The sequence below is a fragment of the Tiliqua scincoides genome, chromosome 4 (genome assembly GCF_035046505.1).
Source record: "Tiliqua scincoides isolate rTilSci1 chromosome 4, rTilSci1.hap2, whole genome shotgun sequence".
Taxonomy (NCBI): Eukaryota; Metazoa; Chordata; class Lepidosauria; order Squamata; family Scincidae; genus Tiliqua; species Tiliqua scincoides.
In genome coordinates this window covers 168,826,112-168,847,317 of record NC_089824.1, presented here as the reverse complement: position 1 = coordinate 168,847,317, position 21,206 = coordinate 168,826,112, and the positions used below count along the sequence as shown (strand labels likewise).

Below are 21,206 nucleotides of genomic sequence, written 5' to 3'. Positions count from 1 at the left end.
AGAGCTACTTTGATGGAGGAAAAATGTTCTTTTTAATCAGAGAAGTACTCCAAACATAGATCTGGATCCAAACTAAAAAGGACAAAAGGGTGCATCTCTGTAAGGAGTAATGTAAATGGCAAGCAGGTGCACAGAGACCTGCAATGTGAATTTCTGCTATTTAAATGGAAAGGAAACCTTGCATAAGAAGAAATCAACAACTCCACAGCTGTTCCACTGAGGATGTCTGAAGTGGATTTCAGGATGTCTGGTGCCCCACTTTCTCTTTCTTTTTCAGGTTGTGGCTTTCTTGCAATTTATGAGATAGGTGTAATTCAAGGTCTGTTGGATCAAGCACCTGTAATATTGCAATCTGCCCAAAAAGTGTATGGGGCATCATCTGGCTCAATCATTGCAGCAGCTGTAGTGTGCAAGCTTAGTCTTGGTAAGCAACTTGCACTTTTAGATTATGCTAGATAAATGCGTTGGTTATTATTTTTTTTTTTTAAACTAGGTAGTTTGCCTGTGAAATGTCATGAGTGGGGTAGGTGTGTTGGTGTGTGTGGAAGGACAGCATGCACATTTAGCTATGGTAAGACCTGAGGAAGGTCTTGTGATTGAAAAGTGCAGGGTTTCTGTCTAATAAATTGTTGGAGACTTGTTGGAATCAAATCTATTCTTATTTTATTTTATTCTGCAAAACATCATTCATTCATTCATTTAATTACAAGGTGTCAGCCCCACCTTTCCCTTGCCAAAGGAAATGCCCAAGGCTGCTTACAAAATTTTAATAAAACAATCATAAGAATTCTTATGAATTTTACAATGTTAGCGTCTTGCTATGGTATATGCAAATATTGCATATCTTGGGAATAAAATATCATCTAGCTTCTCTTTGGGAATATGAAAGAAAAACTGCAGAAAAGAGAATATTTCAACTTAGCTGCACTAAGCTGCTGATAACACCAGTGCTAAGACATCTGTCCACCCACACAGTGACATAGAGCCATCCCAGGAGTCATCATTTACTAATCATTGCTGTTCACCAGTTCAAAACTGGTGTATTGCACCAGTTCATGTTGAGCAATGCCGTAGCAGCAGAACATCAAGTTATCAAAGTTACTATTTCGCAAATTAAATGATGGACCTTCTTGCGAAGGACATGGTGTGAACTGGTTGCTCAATTGACTGGTAGAGTTGCCATGGTGTCTTGTTTTCTCATCAGTACTCCTGTGCTTTTAGAAGCGATGAGAACAGAAGTTCAGCCTAGGAAGCTTTTCCCAGGATGCAGTTACAATGACTAGAAAAATTACCTTTGCTGGATTTCTGCTTGTCACACAGCTGTTAAAAGTACAGGAGTGTGCTTGGTAGGGAGCAGTCCATGGGCTAAATTGAAGCACTCTACAGGAATCAGAAGAGCTGACATGTCATTGTCTGCCCTTGCTGTTAGAGTTGCCTGGAAATGCCCTAGATCTCTGAGTTCAGTAGGCTATGTGTCCTCCTGGTGAGGATCATGTCCCCATCCTATTTAAAGGAACAGCACAATCATGGTTTCGGTGAGACCAGAATGAGCAAGCCTCTCCCCAAGAGGCTTATTTATCATAAAAATCGAGCAAAGTTCTGTGATGGGAGTAAAAGACTGGAAAAATATTGCAGCTCATGAGTATATAGCAATCCCCAGCAATTTAATAAGAAAAGGTCCCATATTCTGTTGACCCCTTGACTGGAATGAATTTTTATGGTGATTCCTTCTGCAGCATCAGGTTTAGTTCAGTATGTCTTCAATTGCAACCCTAAACACACTCATTAGGAAATGTTCCATTATGTTCGGAATCAAGTTTTTCATTTCATCCTTGGTGGTTTTATAACTGGAAAATACTGTTCTCCACTGAAGCAAACCCTTTCACACCAAGCATCTTTTGCTTCGGTTCAGGAGTTTAGGAACCTCTTTGTGCCATTTGGGCTCCAGACCAAAAGCAGGTCAGTGTCTTTAAGTTTATTATTGTAAAGAGCAAACGAACAATCGGGATTGGCCTTTCATGCCATATTTAGGTATTCAGGCTTAGACGAATCATGACCTTACTTGAACTTGTGATGCAATCAACACGGTTGTCCTCCCTCTACTCAAACATTTATAACTGCTCTAATTCCCAAAGATCTAGCATCTTCAGGACACGGAAGTATTTTTGATCCATCTAATCTGTCTGTCTGCCTGTCCCATCTTTCTAAAGCAATCTCGAGATAAATGGCATGGTGATAGCTGCTAGGACATGTGAACTGAGTTTGCTTTATTACATGGCTCCATTCTAGAAAAGAAATGCTTCTGTGGCTAAGTTTAAAGATGTAAGCTCCTGGAGATCAACACTATCTGTGATTAACGTGATTAATTATACACTTTCAATATGGCGACACTTCCCCCCCCCCCCCATAACAGGGGCTCTGTGCCTTCAATAGCTTCAGGACTCACAATTCCTGTTCAGCAAATAGAGTTTTCCTTACTATGCAAATACATAATAGTTTTGCTAGTGATTTACTGATGCTGATGTATAAAAGGATTGCTGATTGGGAATAAAGTTGCATTTGGGACTACTTCTTTCCATTTCCCCTATAGAACACAAATTGGCCACAGTGGGCCCAATCCTATCCAATTTTCCCGTGCCGGTGCAGCCACGCCAATAGGGTGTACACTGTGTTCTGCAGTGGAGCAGCAGTCACAGACGCCTCCTCAAGGTATGGGAACATTTGTTCCCTTACCACAGGGCTGCATTGTGGTTGCACCAGTGCTGAAAAGTTGGATAGAATTGGGCCCTGTGTCATGTGGCCGAGTAATAGCTCTTTCAAGCAACAGTTTATACAGTGCTCCATTACTATTATACATTTCCTCATCACAAATCAATTGCTTTAAATAAAGCTGATTTTTATATATGTATATGTAGTTGTCGCCTCGAAAGCACGTTATGCTAAACAAGGAGTGTCAAACCCATTTCATATAGTGGACTGAATAGCACTTCTGACACCTGCTGAAGTGATCTCATTAAGCAGGAAATGATGTCATTAAGCAGATGATTGCCAGAAATAAGCACTTGGTTCTCACATAGAAACTCATTAGCTACAAATGACAAAAGAGAAAATATGCAAATTTTGATTGCATTTTCAAGATATAGAAAAGTCCAATTATCATGCTGGGAGAACCAACTATCACATGGGCTGCCCTTTCAGTAGTACTGCTTCTGCTGCAGCATCACTTCACAGCTCAGCAGCTGAGAGGTGGTCTCCAAAGTGATGCCTCAGCAGAAAAAGCACCGCTGAAAGGGTGGCCTGCATGATAACTGGGCTCTCCCAGCACCTTGGCAGCATTTCCTTTTTTCATACCTCTTGGACTACCGCTTCTCCCATAGCACTCCTTTCCTTCTGAGGCCACCTCCTGTTTCTCCATCCCAGAGCCTCAGCAGAAACAGCACTGCTGAAAGGGCAGCTCTGGGAGAACTCAGTTATAATGGGGACCGGATCCAGCCCGCAGGCATTACATTTGACACGCTAGTGCTAAACATTTCATTTCACTCTGTTTCTTTTTTTCTTCAATGCAAATTTATTACTGGGTAATAATTCTGATTGCTATATCCTAATAACTGCTGGTGAACTTTTTCCCCTTTTGCCAGATGATGTACAAAAGTGTTTTTATGAAGCAGCAAAAGATACCAGGAGAACCATTTTTGGTCCCTTTTCTCCTGGTTGTAACATGGTTTGGACCTTACAGAAGGAATTGTACCAAATTCTGCCAGAGAATTCTCACCAGATGGCCACAGGAAGGCTTTTCATTTCTCTCACTCGTTTCGTGGATGGCCAAAATGTCATGGTTTCAGAGTATCATTCCAAGAAGGAGCTTATTCAGGTGACAAAAAGCTTCCATTTGGTTTTATTCAGGGAAAGAAAGTTAATAATGATTCTGAAAGCTCACAGCTGAGAATAGATGGCCTTTAGAATGGATATTTTGCAATGATAAGGCATACCATCTGTATAGCACTTTTGATAGTTCAAGGTACTGCAGACAGATTACTTTGGTAGTCTTAGAGCCAAACTAGGTATGACATTAATTATGTCATTGGCCTTTATAGTAGCCTGGTAATGTAGAGGAGTATTATTATCCCCATATTGCAGTTAGAAAAATGAAACTGGAAAGAGAAGTTTGCAGAAGGCAGCAATAAAATGCATACACGCTTGAAAATTATCCTCGTTCAACGCAGCACAAATTCCTTCTGAATAAATATGCATTGGATTGGGCTGAAAGTCTGTCTTATGTGTTCATGGCTGAAATGAGATTTGAATGAATATGGTAGAATTGCTTTGCTCATCTAGTATATCACCCTTGTCTTGCTCTCCTTCCACAGGCATTGATCTGCAGCTGCTTTCTCCCAGTCTATGTTGGATTCATCCCACCTTCCTTCCAAGGTGTGGTGAGTGCCCTTTAAGCAAATAATCAAGAGGAGGCAATTTCTACTCTCTATCCTTTGAGACCAGTTTTGGATGCTTGCAGACAGTGGCTCCTAACAGTAGCCCCTTGTCTTGTGAAACAACACCACTACCTGGGTATTTAGCCCTGCCTTAAGTTAGGCCAAGTTGAAATAGATGGCCTGCAGGATTCAATCAATATCTATTGCTTTTCAATTGATTAAATCAGGGTGGAAAAACTTTCAATTTTAGGGATCCTGGACCTTTAACAACTGTATAGAAGAGGGAATTTCAGCAGGTGCAGCATGTCAACTCACAGATAACAAGCTGTTGTTGGCAACCTTCAGTCTCGAAAGACTATGGTAACGCACTCTGAAAGGTGGTTCTGGAACAGCGTCTAGTGTGGCTGAAAAGGCTGATTCGGGAGTGACAATCCCTTCCACACTGGGAGCAAGTGCAGTCTGTCCCTGGTCTGTCTCCCTGGCTATGGGCCTTCCTTCTTTGCCTCTTTGCCTCAGACTGTTGGCCAAGTGTCTCTTCAAACTGGGAAAGGCCATGCTGCACAGCCTGCCTCCAAGCAGGCCGCTCAGAGGCCAGGGTTTCCCACTTGTTGAGGTCCACTCCTAAGGCCTTCAGATCCCTCTCGCAGATGTCCTTGTATCACAGCTGTGGTCTACCTGTAGGGCGCTTTCCTTGCACAAGTTCTCCATAGAGGAGATCCTTTGGGATCCGGCCATCATCCATTCTCACGACATGACTGAGCCAACGCAGGCGTCTCTGTTTCAGCAGTGCATACATGCTAGGGATTCCAGCACGTTCCAGGACTGTGTTGTTTGGAACTTTGTCCTGCCAGGTGATGCCGAGGATGTGTCAGAGGCAGCGCATGTGGAAAGCGTTCAGTTTCCTCTCCTGTTGTGAGCGAAGAGTCCATGACTCGCTGCAGTACAGAAGTGAACTCAGGACACAAGCTCTGTAGACCTGGATCTTGGTATGTTCCGTCAGCTTCTTGTTGGACCAGACTCTCTTTGTGAGTCTGGAAAACATGGTAGCTGCTTTACCGATGCATTTGTTTAGCTCGATATCGAGAGAAAGAGTGTCTGAGATCATTGAGCCAAGGTACACAAAGTCATGGACAACCTCCAGTTCATGTGCAGAGATTGTAATGCAGGGAGGTGAGTCTACATCCTGAACCATGACCTGTGTTTTCTTCAGGCTGATTGTCAGTCCAAAATCTTGGCAGGCCTTGCTAAAACAATCCATGAGCTGCTGGAGATCTTTGGCAGAGTGGGTAGTGACAGCTACATCATCGGCAAAGAGGAAGTCATGCAGACATTTCAGCTGGACTTTGGACTTTGCTCTCAGTCTGGAGAGGTTGAAGAGCTTTCCATCTGATCTGGTCCGGACATAGATGCTTTCTGTTGCAGTTCCAAAGGCATACTTCAGCAGAACAGCGAAGAAAATCCCAAACAAGGTTGGTGCAAAAACACAGCCCTGCTTCACACTGCTTCGGATGTCAAAGGGGTCTGATGTGGAGCCATCAAAGACAACAGTGCCCTTCATGTCCTTATGGAAGGATCTGATGATGCTGAGGAGCCTGGGTGGACATCCAATCTTGGGGAGAATCTTGAAGAAGCCATCCCTGCTAACCAGGTCGAAGGCCTTCATGAGATCTATGAAGGCTAAAAAGAGTGGCTGTTGTTGTTCCCTGCATTTCTCCTGCAGGTGTCTAAGGGAGAGTACCATATCAGTGGTGGACCTGTTGGCTCGAAATCCGCACTGTGATTCTGGATAAACGCTCTCTGCAAGTACCTGGAGCCTCTTTAGTGCAACTCGGGCAAACAACTTTCCTACAACGCTAAGGAGAGAGATGCCATGGTAGTTGTTGCAGTCATCCCTGTCGCCTTTGTTCTTGTACAGCGTGATGATGTTTGCATCCCTCATGTCTTGAGGTACTCCACCTTCTCTCCAACAAAGAGGATTTCATGCAGCTCAGTGACGATGATCTCTTTGCAGCACTTTAGGACTTCAGCAGGGATGCTGTCTTTTCCAGGTGCCTTGCCAAAGGCAAGGGAGTCCAGGGCCACGTGAAGTTCTTCTAGGGTTGGTTCACTGTCCAGCTCCTCCAGCACAGGCAGGCACTCAATGTTGTTCAGCGCTTCTTCGGTGACTACATTTTCTATGGAATGTAGCTCAGAGTAGTGCTGCACCCAGCGTTCCATCTGCTGCATCCGATCCTGGATGACCTCACCTGTGGCAGACTTCAGAGGGGCAATTTTCTTCTGCGTTGGACCTAGGGCCTGCTTGATACCGTCATACATCCCCTTGATGTTGCCTGTGTCAGCTGCTATCTGTATCTGGGAGCAGAGCTGGAGCCAGTAGTCATTAGCACATCTGGCAATCTGCTGGACTTTGCTGCGAGCAAAGCTATACCTGTTAACAAGCTATACCTGATAACCTGATATATATAACCTGAACAAGATATACCTGATAACAAGCTATACCTGTTGAAATTCTCTCTCCTACACAATTGTTAAATTGTTAACAATTGTATAGAAGAGGCATGCTTCAGCAGGACATGCTTCAGCAGGACAAACAAGCAAGACAAACAAGCTAAACAAATGCATCAGTAAAGCAGCTACCACATTTTCCAGACTCACAAAGAGAGTCTGGTCCAACAAGAGGCTGACAGAACATACCAAGATACAGGTCTACAGAGCTTGTGTCTTGAGTACACTTTTGTACTGCAGTGAGTCATGGACTCATCGCACATGACAGAAGAGGAAACTGAACGCTTTCCACATGCGCTGCCTCAGACGCATCCTCAGTATCACCTGGCAGGACAAAGTTCCAAACAACACAGTCCTGCAACGAGCTGGATTCCCTAACGTATACACTGCTGAAACAGAGACGCCTGCATTGGCTTGGTCATGTTGTGAGAATGGACGATGGCCAGATCCCAAAGGATCTCCTCTATGGAGAACTCATGCAAGGAAAGCACCCTACAGGTAGACCACAGCTGGGATACAAGGATATCTACAAGAGGGATCTGAAGGCCTTAGGACTGGACCTCAACAGATGGGAAACCCTGGCCTCTGAGCGGCCCGCTTGGAGGCAGGCTGTGCAGCATGGACTTTCCCAGTTTGAAGAGACACTTGGCCACCAGACTGAGGCAAAGAAGGAAGGCCCATAGCCAGGGAGACAGACCAGGGACAGACTGCACTTGCTCCCAGTGTGGAAGGGATTGTCACTCCCGAATCGGCTTTTTCAGCCACACTAGACGCTGTTTCAGAACCACTTTTCAGAGCGCAATACCATAGTCTTTTGAGACTGAAGGTTGCCAACAACGTATAGAAGAAGGAATTTCAGCAGGAGCAACATGTCAACTCACAGATAACAAGCTGAACCTGTTGAAATTCTCTCTCCTACATAATTGTTAAAGGTCCAGGATCCCTTGAAAGTTTGCCCTCCTCTGGATTAAATACAGATGCATTAATCAGTTCTTCATCCCCAAAAAGCATAAGCAATTCAAACATTACCTGTTTTAATGCAGTTTTAGAATATAACTTTTTCAGGCAATCCTTCAGAACAGAGATACACAACAGTAACCCACCTTTTTGCAGTCCTGACTTTAGCTAGCTAAGTATAGAAATGCATACCTTTGGACCAAAGAATGAAATGTGAGCACCAGTAATGACATATATAAAAGGATACCTATCCTTCTGCTTGATCTGTTTTTGATAATTTATTATTGCCTTGAAATACTCCCCTTGCTTTCTTCCAGCATTATGTTGATGGAGCTTTATCCAACTTGCAGCCTCATTCTGACCTGGAGGCTGCCATCACAGTGTCTCCTTTTACAGGAGAAATTGATATCTGTCCTCGAGACTGCCCAGCTGGCTTCTATAGTTTGCATATCATGCACAGCAGCTTTCAGTTCTCCATAGAAAACTTGTGCAGGCTTGGCTATGCTATATTCCCACCCAACAGCCAGGTAAGTAGATTCAACTATGTGGTTATTGTACTCATCAGGCTGTAAAGAAAGTTGGTGGCGTCTGGGCCATTGCCACCCTTTCTCCTCTCACTTTCCCTCCCTTAAGAACTCAAGAGTTAATGTGTAGAATTCCTTGCCAGAAGATGTTGCCATGGCCCCTGACCTAGATGCCTTTAAAGGGGATTGGACAGATTTATGGAGGAAAAGAATATCACAGGTTATAAGTCATGATGACTGCGTGCAACCTCTGGGTGTTAGAGATATCTCTGAATGCCAGATGCAAGGGAGTGGCAACAGGATATAGATCTCTCATTGTCTTCTGTGCTGTCAGTGGTATCTGTTGGGCCACTGTGAAATACAAGAAGATGGACTAGATGGGCCCATGGCCTGATTTAGCAGGGTGGTTCTTAGGTTCTTCTGTGTGCTTTACTCTGCAATTGGGACAATTTTGCATTATTTATTTTGGTTTTGCTAATCATTGGGGGCAAAGAGCCATGCAGGCTCTATCCCTAATCCAAGGGAAAAACCTATTCAGCACTACACCTCCCACTGCCCAATGTCTGATATTTCAACAGGGATTGCTTGCATTCTTTTAAGCATATCTTAAAGCAGGGGTGTCCAAACTTTTTGACAGGAGGGCCACACCATCTCTCTGACACTGTATTGGGAGCCAGGAAAAAAAAAAGAATTAATTCACATTTCAAATTTGAATAAATTTACATAAATTTACATAAATGAATATATTACAACTGGGACTTATATGAATGAATGAAGGTCTTGCAATAGCTCAAGGCCTATAAAAGGCTATGCACAAAGCAAGGCTAGCCTTTCCTTCACTGCTGCTGCTGCATCACAGATGTGAAACCGCAAGCAGTGAAGGGAGCCCTCACCCCACAGCTCACGCAAGAAGTCGAACAGTCACTATCATGCTGAGAACAGTTACGTTGGGCCAGCGCGGTCTCCAGCAAGTCTCTGAAGGGCCAGAGGCTCATTGGATACTGGGGGCTTCCCACGGGCCAGATTAGGAGTTCCTGAGGGCCGCAAGTGGCCCCCGGGCCGGGGTTTGGGCACCCCTGTCTTAGAGGGACAGAAACTTGCTAAGGTTCTTCAGAAGCTGAATGTTGCCCGCAGTACTACATGCTGTTCTTTTTGGCACTGCTGCAGAATTGTGGCTTACATACACAGGGTGAGACTTTTCATGAGACCAACTGAGGCTGTCACCTCAGGCAACAGTTTGATGGAAGTGCACCCACCTCCATCTGCCCTCTCATCTCACTAGATTGGAAAAGGACTGAGTGGAAGTGGAAGTGGGTTAGAGTGTCACCTTTTTCCTTTCCAATTCAGTCAGGAGCAGAGGCTGGGATATCACAGCATAAGGGGGATAAGCACTTGACATGGCAGTTCAGTTGCCAAAAGTTTGGTACTTGCCATCCTGGTCACGACCCTTCCTACTACTACTACTACTACTACTACTACTACTACTACTACTACTATTATTATTATTATTATTATTATTATTATTTGTTAAGAATATTTATATAATTGCTTTTCAATCAAAAGTCATTCACATAGTGGTTTATACAGCAAAATAAATAGTTTCCTCAAAGGGGTCACAATCTTAAAAAAGTGTAGTGTAAGTTGAGCTGCATAGTTTTTGTGAAACATCTGCACACAAGCTGCTTGTAGTGACAGGAGCAGTTCTTTCCACAGATTCTGGATGAATATTATGCACAAGGATATCAAGATGCCATTTTCTTCTTACACAGACACAGTAAGTGTTATTCTCATCTGTTAATTAGAAAAAAAAATGCTTTTTTTAAAATACAAGAACTTGTTACCACAAGTACATGCTATGAGTGGAAAGACTGGGAAGACCCTAGTTAATTGTTCTGTTTTGAAGAAAAAATGATTTATTAGAAATAGTTTGGGGAGGAGTGGTTATCTCAGGAATGTTCAGTCTTTGAAATGGCCTTTGTTCAGTCGCCTGACTCCCTGAGTGAGTTCCACCACAAATATCCTTCATTTTGAGCCAGGTGAACCACTAAATGCAGATTATTTTGCTTATGAATAAATTATTGGGAGAGCATGTTGGGAATTTCCACAGAAACTCATGGAAGAGTGTAATCCAGATCTGGCAAACAAACTTTTGATTGATTCTTCCAGTCTAAAATTCTATTGATATTAAATGCTTGACTCTATCCCTCTATCTTGTTCTAGTTCTCCTAAAGTTCATAGTTTACTTGAGGGGCATGCCTGACTTCTTTACCTTCCATGTATCTTAATAAGAGGAATACAGTGTGTTGCAGCCAGGTACAGTGAATTAGCTGTGCACTGTTCCCTTAAAGCAGAGTCTAGTCTCCATTCATCCACATCCTCCTCTCCCTCTTTCCTGGGAGCCACCTTGCTGTAGACTTACGATTCTTGACAAAGAAGTGTATATAACAATGTTAATAAATTTACTAACCATAGCTGTGGGCTGGTTTGGCCAATACAGTCCAACTGACTGGTTCTACCCCTGTCCCATTCACACCCCAAACAGTGTGGGATTTTGACTTTAAATTGCTGTTCCTCTTTACAAAGGAAACTGGGTCCCCCCCTCCCTATAAGAACTTATGTATATTTTTTCTGTTTTTAAAAATACCTTCTTATGCCACTGTTTATACGTTTAATTCAGATCTTTTTGAAATTGGTTGTGTTGCCAAGACAGTGACGTTTGAGTCTGTCGGTGAATTAGAAAAAAAGGATTTGTTCCACACCACAGAGGGGCCTTCTTTCCAGAAAACTGGGAGGGGAGCCCTCAATGCTTCAAATGGGACAACTTCTACAGACTATTCCAAGCAGTATTATTCTGTGACTAGTGACGTGCACAGAACAGGCCAAAGACTAGAAAGGCAACTGCCTGGTCATTGCTCAACAGGTAAAGATTTTGTTTTCTGTTTAGTTTTTACTAGTTGATGGTGGAATTGTTGTTGTAGAAGTGGGAAGCAATGCTCTGCACACTATATGCAAAGCTTCTTTAACGCAACCATGAAGAGGCGGTCAGGAATGTTAGATTTCATTCATTGGGAGGCTGGAGCGAGAACAGTTTAGCCGATCGCATTCAGTGTGATGAGTAGTCAGAGATGCGAGTTGCCCCAAGCAAGTGCCTAAAACAAGAGGCCTTGTCTCTAGTGTGCCTATATCTCTCCTGCTATCTATCAGCTTGCAAGATTTGGTCCACTGGGCTTGGGAAGGAGTATGGACCTGTAGACTATTTCAAGAAGCAAAAGCTGAAGTTAAGCCCCTTGGGCAGTTGCTGAAATTATAGTCTCTTAGGACCGGTGGTAAAGTGGTACATTTTGAAATAACACCTTCTCATAACACCACTCATAGTCACATCCTCCAAGCCATGTGTTCAGAAGAACTTACTCCTAGGTAAATTTGTATTGGAGCCTTATGGCCCACTGCTAACAGGACCAGGTGCTGACGTAATGTGTGTTGCACCAGCAGAGGCTGCTTCATGGCAGTCACAAAGCAGCCTCTGCTGATGTGCACTGGCAGGATGCTGGCAGGGAGGCTGGAGTGGCTCCCTCCATGCTGGTTAATGGCTGAAGACCTGCCAGAGCAGGTAAGGCTACTCAGGGAGTGGAAAGGGACAGGGGAGGAGGAATGGGGGAGGGAATGCGCAGAATGGGGCAGTGATGGAGGTGGAGTCCTGGGAGGATGGCCGGTTCAGTGACAGCAAATGCCCTTCCTTGGCCTAATCTACCTTCACGAATCAACTTGGATTTACAGAGCATGGGTAGCTGGCATCTAGCCTTTCCAATCCTTTCAAGTCTACTTCTGGGGAAACTTCGGGTTTCTACTTTTAAAGTCAAGAAATCATTTTGTTTTTTTCTCTCACCCATTGGATTTTGGCTGTAACTTCAGCTGTCCTTCATGCACAGATGTGGCCTGGATTGCTAAATTCAGTAACTGGATTGCAGCATCTCATGTTCATGAAGTGTCCCACAAGAATGGCATTGGCTTTCTGTAAAAGGTATGGATACACTGACTGCAGTCTTCAACTGGGTCTTTGATTTTGTGATTTTTGTCTGTAACTTAGCAGCAAGATATTTTTGATGATTGGATTAGAAACACATAGCACAATTCTATGTGCATCTACTTGAGTTGAGTATCTTACTCCCAGGTAAGGATTGCAACCTAAGAAAATCATTATCGTATATAATGATTATGGGCAGGAGATCTGCTCTAGAGAGTAGAGCCACCATTAAGACTTAAGATAACATCTGAAGGCCACCAGTTCAAGATCACTGGAAGCTTCCATGAGCGTTGAGATCTCAGTTGCTTCCTGACAAGCTAAGCAAGAGAAACAAGAAGTTGGGTGAGAAACAAGAAGCCAGCTCTGCTGCCCTTCTAAGAGAGGGAAAGAGCTGATTGACAGCGTGGGAGGCAACCTGGACCAGAATGGTTACCAGACTGTGAAAAGATCCATCTGGAATGCTGTTTGTTTTTGAAAGATAGAACTTCTTTGTTATTGTAACCTCCCCCCCCCCCCAGTGGTTTAGAGAAAGCCTACCTATGTGAACTGCCTTGGATTAAAGTCAAAGGAGCAATCCAATGACCAAGAAAGGCAGTATATAAATACCAGTTGTTGTTATGTAATACCAAGCTGGTTCATGTATGGATGAAGAGTGCTGATATTTTAGGAAATGGCAGAAAGATGAAAAACTTTTTTCATACTTATGCTGCAATAGACAGATCCATAATTTAATATTCATAACTGTGCTGCTGAAACCCAGTGTATAGAAAATTTTGATATCATTTATTATCTTGATGTATACTGGGAAGGAGGGATTGCCCAGAAGCACAGAAATAGTTTGTACTGTTATGCTTAGAACTGCTTGTGTATATTGTCATGGTAAAGGTGTTGCAGGAGGAGCTTCAAGGAACTGCTCGAAGTTCATACTTCATACAAATACAGGTGTGAACTTTTAAGAAGAAGTGTGATATGTATTGTTTCCTAGTTTCAGAGGATGACATTGTTTGTCTTGTTTCCTCATTTTCCCTTTGTCAAAAATGCATTTGCTTTTTCTCTGTGTCTTTTCTTTTAAAGGCTAGAACAGCTGTGGCAGTTTTTGAAAGAGATCAGCTGGTTTGGAAGGCACTTTGGAAGGACCAAGAGATGGTTAGTCCAACACAGCCAGGGCAAAGTGTTAAGGAATCATATGGGTCTAGAACATCAAAAAGATATGCCTAAGAAAGGAAGGATCTGAAACTCAATGTGAGTCAAACATCTATTCCTTGTGTCTGACTTTGAAAATCAATATTGTATCATCATGAGTTTTCTAGAAATTCATCCTAGAGCAGTTCTGACCACGTGTTTAGGACATTTACAGCAGTCTTTGGGACATGACAAGCAGCTATTATCGTTTACCATTCTTATAGAAAGAAAAACATACAGCTCATAAAGTGCCAAAGCAATATAATTAGAACTAGAAAACTTCAGCTTCTTAAAAGCCCAGATTTTAGTACCGGCCAGGAAGACTTCAGAGCTGTGATTCCTCTGTGAAAGAGCTGCAGCCTTTGCTCTTGCATTTAGACTTAGTGAGCATCATGTATGTTCCTCAATGCCAAATTCTTGTAGTTGTTCTGCATCTAGTGCCTCCTGCTAAAAGAGGTTGGACAAGGTGCTGGTTTGACCTCTGACCCCAGGGAAATTTGGCTAAAAGATCAGCTTATTCCCTGTGTCCCACTGTGACCTTTGATACTGAGGTTACCTTCTTGATCCTGTTCACCACAGCCAAATGATAAAGCAATACAGAGAAAAGCGTCCTTGGAATTATGGAATCTCCCCCAGGAGGCTCACCCAAGCTTTCAAAAGTTCTATAAAATTTGGAGGGTGGGAGAGAGGACAATTTCTGGGAACTGCAGCAAAGTCTGACAGATATGTTTTCAGCCAAGGATTTTGTTGTTCTCAGCACTGGGTTTGTCAAGATAGATAAACCTCTTGAAAGCAGACTTCAGGAAGACTTTCACTGGTAAACAGAACAATGGACTTGCAGTGCTGTGACCTTCCTACAAGTCAAACTGCATGTTACTTAAAATGCATACATTGAGTATCCTGTAATTGTTCTTAAAATGAAAATAGCATGCATGGTGGCCTCAATCCAGATAAGACTGCAGCACAAGGTAGGGGGCTTTAACTCTCCCCCACCCCCCACATTCCCAATCCTGGTTGGGGGATCCTATACTTTCTATTTTTGTGTGAGAAAAACAAGCACAGAATGCTCAAACTAAGCATTTAAAGTTTGAGCCTAAGATACAGTATTTGTGGTTCCCTTGGTATGCCCCAGAGCCCTCCTGTAGGATTGTGCACTGCACAAGGGCACCACACCTAAGGGACACCATTCACATAGGAAGGAGGAAGAATGCCAGCAGAAGAGGAAGAGGTGCCTTTTTCTATTGCACACAAAGGTGTCATATGGGTTAGGTACACCTGGTACACCAAGCAGTAAAAATAAACCATTTGACCAAGCTGTTCATGATTTTGTCATAGTTAGGCAATTTGCATGGAGTCCCCAGAAGTCTCCTGCTTTACATACTATGCTAATGAAGCAATAAAGTATTTATTTCTTCCTTAATCATCATTTGTAGCAATCTTGATATTGTCCATCAAGGCTATTGTGCTAGCAAACGTATGTCTAACAGACTGTTGTTCAAGTATCTCAGCTAGGTATATTAAAAATTTAGATCAATCTAAATGTTTAGGTCCACCCATGTGAAAATTCACAACCCAGGAAGTTATATTTTAGTCTAGCTAACATATATAATTAACAGTCTAAGGGCACAATCTCAAAGCGCCCTTGGGCCAATGTAAGTCCCTTGTGCCAGCCCATAGTCATCATGAATGTGCCGTAAAGCACTTTTGCACAGACTTTAGAGCAGGGAGGCCAGTGCAAGGATGTGCACCAGCCTCCCTGTGCTGATGTGGGCCCTGGGCTCAGTAAGTTTGCACCAGCCGTTCCAGGCTGATGAAGGGGTTGGGGGGGAGGGCGGGGAGGAGGAGTTTTGGAGTGGGGGAGGATGGGTGGCAGGCAGGACCGTGGGTGGGGAGTGGAAGACGGGGCCAGGATCTGGCACTTATGTTCCTGGGTAGCTCCAGACTGTTTGGATTTGCACCACTGATTTAGTTGGCACAGATCCGAGTAGGCCCATTGGGGCTGCTGTGGTTCTATCCAGGGTAATGCTGCACGGCGAATCAGGGTTCAAAAACAATCTCAGCAGACTTAGAATTGTGGTTATCTTCAATCTTTATTCATTGCCAGCAATGGGCTTCTCTTGGTGGTTCAAAATGGGGAACACAGAGAGCTGTGATCTCTCAGTGTCCCAGAGAAAAAGCAACATTCCCATAGGTGTACATTGTTTAAATAGTATTCTGGCCTCTTTGTCTCTAAATCTCACACTCTCATTCGCTAGAAATTATGACATCAGAATTAGCTCGTTTTACAGACATTTGGTTGGCTAGGTTGAGAAGACCAATAAGAAAAATAGAAATTTGCATAAAACATGTCCAGAGGCGGCACTGTTCCCCCAATTATTACTGTCTTTGCCTGTCTCTGCTTATTCTTCTATTGGCCTGACCTTGACCATCTCTTTAACATTCTTAGTACGAAGCTTCATAGGGCTGTGTGCCAGCATTGTTTAAACTAAGTTTTCTCTTATATGTGTACTTTAGGAGATGTTAGCAAGGTATAGTAGTAAACATATATTTATTCTGTACAGGGAAACTAACTTTTAAATAAAGGTTTCCTTTTTAGAACTCTTTTCCTATTTATTTTAATTAAACTTAACTTTTTCTGTTAGCTTTTAGAAGCTTCATTAATGTTTTGCTGACCAGTGGACTTTCAAGAATGTTGGCCAATTAGACAACTTCATAGACAATTTATTACCTCATTATGCAGGTGTTTCTCTTATCTTAGAGACACAATGTTAGTTAGCTGGACTTGATTTACAAGTGTCCTCATTAGTGAGACTAGATTAATGGCTGCTTAGCTCAGACTTTCTTAAAATGATCTGAGTTATGTCTCTTTCGTGGTACTAAGAGATAAATTATCTCATTTCCTGGCCAGGTGCATCTTTGACTTCTCATTATTTTCAAATCTCCTTATGAGTTATGTTTCAGTTAAAACATCAAACAAAACTTTGAATCTTACAGAACTGGAATGTACTCCAACTAACTTTTATTCTTACAATTAACCTATTAAATTCACTTAAAATACCATACTTGTACTTTAAAGAATAGCTTCAGTAATTATTAAAGCTATTTTCCTGGTTTAATTATGTCCAAATTGCTCCTTTTGTCCAGTTTGACTTTCAAGCTTTTGGGGGTGTATTCTCTGTTCAGCCTGGCTCCATTTATCAATTCAATTAACTTCTTGACAACTGGATCATTCTGAACTCATCATTCTGGCAGGCTGCCAAGAGCAACACCCTTCAGGACTGCCTGACCAGCTTCCACTCTCTGTTCTCTGAGCATACCCCTAAATTTGCCTTTGTTTATTTGTGAAATGCTTAAAACACTCAGGCTTCTAGCATTTGATATGTTCTTAAGCATTATTGTGTACTTTATTTGTTTATTTGGCTAAAAAGGGAAACGTTGAATTACATTCTAACATTCACCTTAGCTTTTCCTATTGCATCCTATTAAAACTGTACAAAATACAACTTTTGCTAATTAGCCACTCATCTTGACATATCAGTTCCTTTGGCAGTTTTCCTGGACATTCCTTAAAACTGGATATTCTTTTAGCTGGGGTCCTCTCTAATTCCTTCAAAAGAACATTTGCTAGCTGTCAAATAGCATTTTTAATTGGAATGATATATAGACTTCAAACTGTTTCAAACTGTTTCAAACTGAGAGAGGGCAGAAATGAATCTTGCTGTTTGCCGTATGGGATCATATATATAAGCCTAACTAATTTACTCATAACATTGCATGAACAAGCATTTGCATAAATGATTAGTTTCAGCATAAGTAAACATGAGTAAACATTTAGCATTAAGTTGCTTACAGCGGCCTCTTGCACAAGCAGACCCTCTCAGAAAGAAAGAGAGAGCAAAGTTGCTTTTCTGGGCCTGCTTGAACAGAAGGCTGCTTCTGAGCAAACATACATGTTGGCTTACTTTGGGTATGCTGGACTCTTTCTCATTGATATATCTTGGCATCATACATTCATTAGCACATGAACATGTATGCAGTTTGATTACCTCTGCCAGCTTGCCTCAGTAAGGGGAATTTTTTCCCCCTTGTCCTAGGCTGGCCTGCAGTCAGCTCCAAACTTGCACTGGATAGAGTGCAGGCCCATCGGCCTGCCTGTTCCAACACAAGTTAGGATTGCGCTGCCCCAGACATTTAGTCAGGTGTATCCACATTATTATTATTATTAATTATTAACAGTATTTTATGAACAGTTAACAGTATTTTATTAACAGTTAATTATTATTAACATAACAGCTGATAGCAAACTTTGCTGAAGATATAACATGCCCCCATCTTGGGCTCTGTTTTTGCTCACTTGCTTCCAAGATTCAGGGTACTTCCTGAATCTTCCTGAATAGGCATACTTTGGACTTAGTGTGCTATAGTCATCATAGGGATGATCATGTGTGCAAAAGAGCAATAACAGTGCAGAATAACAGCACACATTTGTAGAAACAGGAGCTTCCTCCATTATCTTACCATGAATTTTAAATTGTGATTAAAATGGCCTGTTTTAGAGAAACAAACTGATGACAACAGTTCCTGCAAGACATTTGCTCTACTTTCATCATTGCCAAGATATGAATGATTCAGTGGGAACAAAAGTTCAGAATTAACTTCTGAAGTGGATGCATCCTTACAATATAGATCAGGGGTGTCCAAACCCCGGCCCTACTTGTGGCCCTCAAGGCCTCTCAATGCAGCGCTCAGGGAACACCCAGTCTCCAATGGCCCTCTGGAGATTTGTTGGAGCCCACACTGACCAGTCGCATCTGCTCTCAGCTTGAGGGTGACTGTTTGACCTCTCATGTGAGCTGTGGGATGAGGGCTCCCTCATAAGAACATAAGAACAGCCCCACTGGATCAGGCCATAGGCCCATCTAGTCCAGCTTCCTGTATCTCACAGCGGCCCACCAAATGCCCCAGGGAGCACACCAGATAACAAGAGACCTCATCCTGGTGCTCTCCCCTACATCTGGCATTCTGACTTAACCCATTCCTAAAATCAGGAGGTTGCGCATACACATCATGGCTTGTACCCCATAATGGATTTTTCCTCCAGAAACTCGTCCAATCCCCTTTTAAAGGCGTCTAGGCTAGACGCCAGCACCACATCCTGTGGCAAGGAGTTCCACAGACTGACCACACGCTGAATAAAGAAATATTTTCTTTTGTCTGTCCTAACCCGCCCAACACTCAATTTTAGTGGATGTCCCCTGGTTCTGGTATTATGTGAGAGTGTAAAGAGCATCTCCCTATCCACTCTGTCCATTCCCTGCATAATTTTGTATGTCTCAATCATGTCCCCCCTCAAGCGTCTCTTTTCTAGGCTGAAGAGGCCCAAACGCCGTAGCCTTTCCTCATAAGGAAGGTGCCCCAGCCCCGTAATCATCTTAGTCGCTCTCTTTTGCACCTTTTCCATTTCCACTATGTCTTTTTTGAGATGCGGCGACCAGAACTGGACACAATACTCCAGGTGTGGCCTTACCATCGATTTGTACAACGGCATTATAATACTAGCCGTTTTGTTCTCAATACCCTTCCTAATGATCCCAAGCATAGAATTGGCCTTCTTCACTGCTGCCGCACATTGGGTCGACACTTTCATCGACCTGTCCACCACCACCCCAAGATCTCTCTCCTGATCTGTCACAGACAGCTCAGAACCCATCAGCCTATATCTAAAGTTTTGATTTTTTGCCCCAATGTGCATGACTTTACACTTACTGACATTGAAGCGCATCTGCCATTTTGCTGCCCATTCTGCCAGTCTGGAGAGATCCTTCTGGAGCTCCTCACAATCACTTCTGGTCTTCACCACTCGGAAAAGTTTGGTGTCATCTGCAAACTTAGCCACTTCACTGCTCAACCCTGTCTCCAGGTCATTTATGAAGAGGTTGAAAAGCACCGGTCCCAGGACAGATCCTTGGGGCACACCGCTTTTCACCTCTCTCCATTGTGAAAATTGCCCATTGACACCCACTCTCTGCTTCCTGGCCTCCAACCAGTTCTCAATCCACGAGAGGACCTGTCCTCTAATTCCCTGACTGTGGAGTTTTTTCAGTAACCTTTGGTGAGGGACCGTGTCAAACGCCTTCTGAAAGTCCAGATATATAATGTCCACGGGTTCTCCCGCATCCACATGCCTGTTGACCTTTTCAAAGAATTCTATAAGGTTTGTGAGGCAAGACTTACCCTTACAGAAGCCATGCTGACTCTCCCTCCACTGCTTGTTGTTTCATGTCTGTAGCATGTAGTAGCAGCAGCAAAGGAAAGGCCAGCCTTGCTTTGTGCAGGGCCTTTTACAGGCCTTGAGCTATTGCAAGACCTTCATTCATTCATATAAGTTCATCTATAATATATTCATTTATGTAAACTTATGTAAATTTATTCAAATTTTAAATGTAAATTAATTCTTTTTTTTCCGCGGCCCACGACAAAGTGTCAGAGAGAGGATGTGGCCCTCCTGCCACAAAACTTTGGATACCCCAGGTATAGATCAATGGGGAGGGGGGATGTTGGTGTTGTTTGCTTCTGGGGTGAGGGTAGGGTGGGGTGGAGTGGCAAATAGTTGGACAAAAATTGGTTTATTATTTACAAAATTCTGAGCTGGCCATGATCAAAATGGCTGCTTACCCATATTATAGACGTTTGTGAACATCATTTTCTATGAATTTCCTGTTACTATGGCTAATTGCCACCATCCATTTTATCTTGTAACAGAATTGTACATTTCTAAAAAGACATCCCTTCCTCCATGCCTTCATGAACAAGGTCTGCTGGGAAAATCTGAAAGCAGTGTTGGTTGGAGTCAAGGCAAGAATATGGAGTCAGTAGATTACTTGAAACTGTAATCTAGGCTGTAATGACATGCAGTGTTGTGACAGCGCAAGCCTATGTATGTTTACTCAGAAGTAAGTCCCATTAAATGTAATTGGCCTTGCTCCCAAGTAAGTAGGTACAGTATAGGAATCAACTCATACAGAGCGGGTGGAGAGAAGTTTGGATGTACTGCTTCTATGTTGTTTGTAAATTGCTGTTATGTTGTATTTTACCGAGGAAGTTGCTCTGAGTACCTTTTGGTAAAAACAGGATAAAAAATGTTTTAAAATAAATAAATAAATATGTGACAATAATGACAGATGTTCCACTTGACCAAGCTGCCTGCAAATATCTATTATTAAACTATTCAAGCGTTTTAACTCTCTGTTGCAGCTTCTTTGCCTGAAGAATTGATTGGTGGTATTAGAATGGCAGTACTCAGTTATCCAACAATGGCTGAGCTATTCTAGAATAGAGAAAGATAGGAACACATTCTGAGGCACTGTGTGTAGTGATTTGAAGAGCACAGGATATATATTTTAAAAAAAGTTCTTAAGAGTGGCATGTCTCAGAGTTTGCTGTCAGTGCCAGGCAAAGAGCCTGGGCTTTTGACATTGGATGAGTTTTAATGTTCACTGCTTTTATCCCCGTTATAAAATATATAGGTTTATAGTGTTTATTATATTTTGTATATTGTATTTTCTTTTTTGTGAGGAACTGATA

At 42.7% G+C, this 21,206-nt stretch overlaps 1 protein-coding gene and 1 long non-coding RNA gene across 2 annotated transcripts; both read left to right on the top strand.

Annotated features, from left to right (window-relative positions):
- Positions 1–222: 222 nt before the first annotated feature.
- PNPLA1 (patatin like phospholipase domain containing 1) lies at positions 223–10,645 on the top strand. The gene is made up of 5 exons (XM_066624642.1): positions 223–424; positions 3,639–3,871; positions 4,368–4,433; positions 8,210–8,419; positions 10,637–10,645. Exons 1-5 carry the CDS (start codon positions 223–225, stop codon positions 10,643–10,645), a joined length of 720 nt encoding a protein of 239 aa, XP_066480739.1.
- Positions 10,646–11,098: 453 nt separating this feature from the next.
- LOC136649657 (uncharacterized) lies at positions 11,099–21,103 on the top strand. The gene is made up of 4 exons (XR_010794416.1): positions 11,099–11,336; positions 12,329–12,437; positions 13,515–13,682; positions 20,385–21,103. It is a non-coding gene; the product is annotated as an uncharacterized lncRNA (long non-coding RNA).
- Positions 21,104–21,206: the final 103 nt, after the last annotated feature.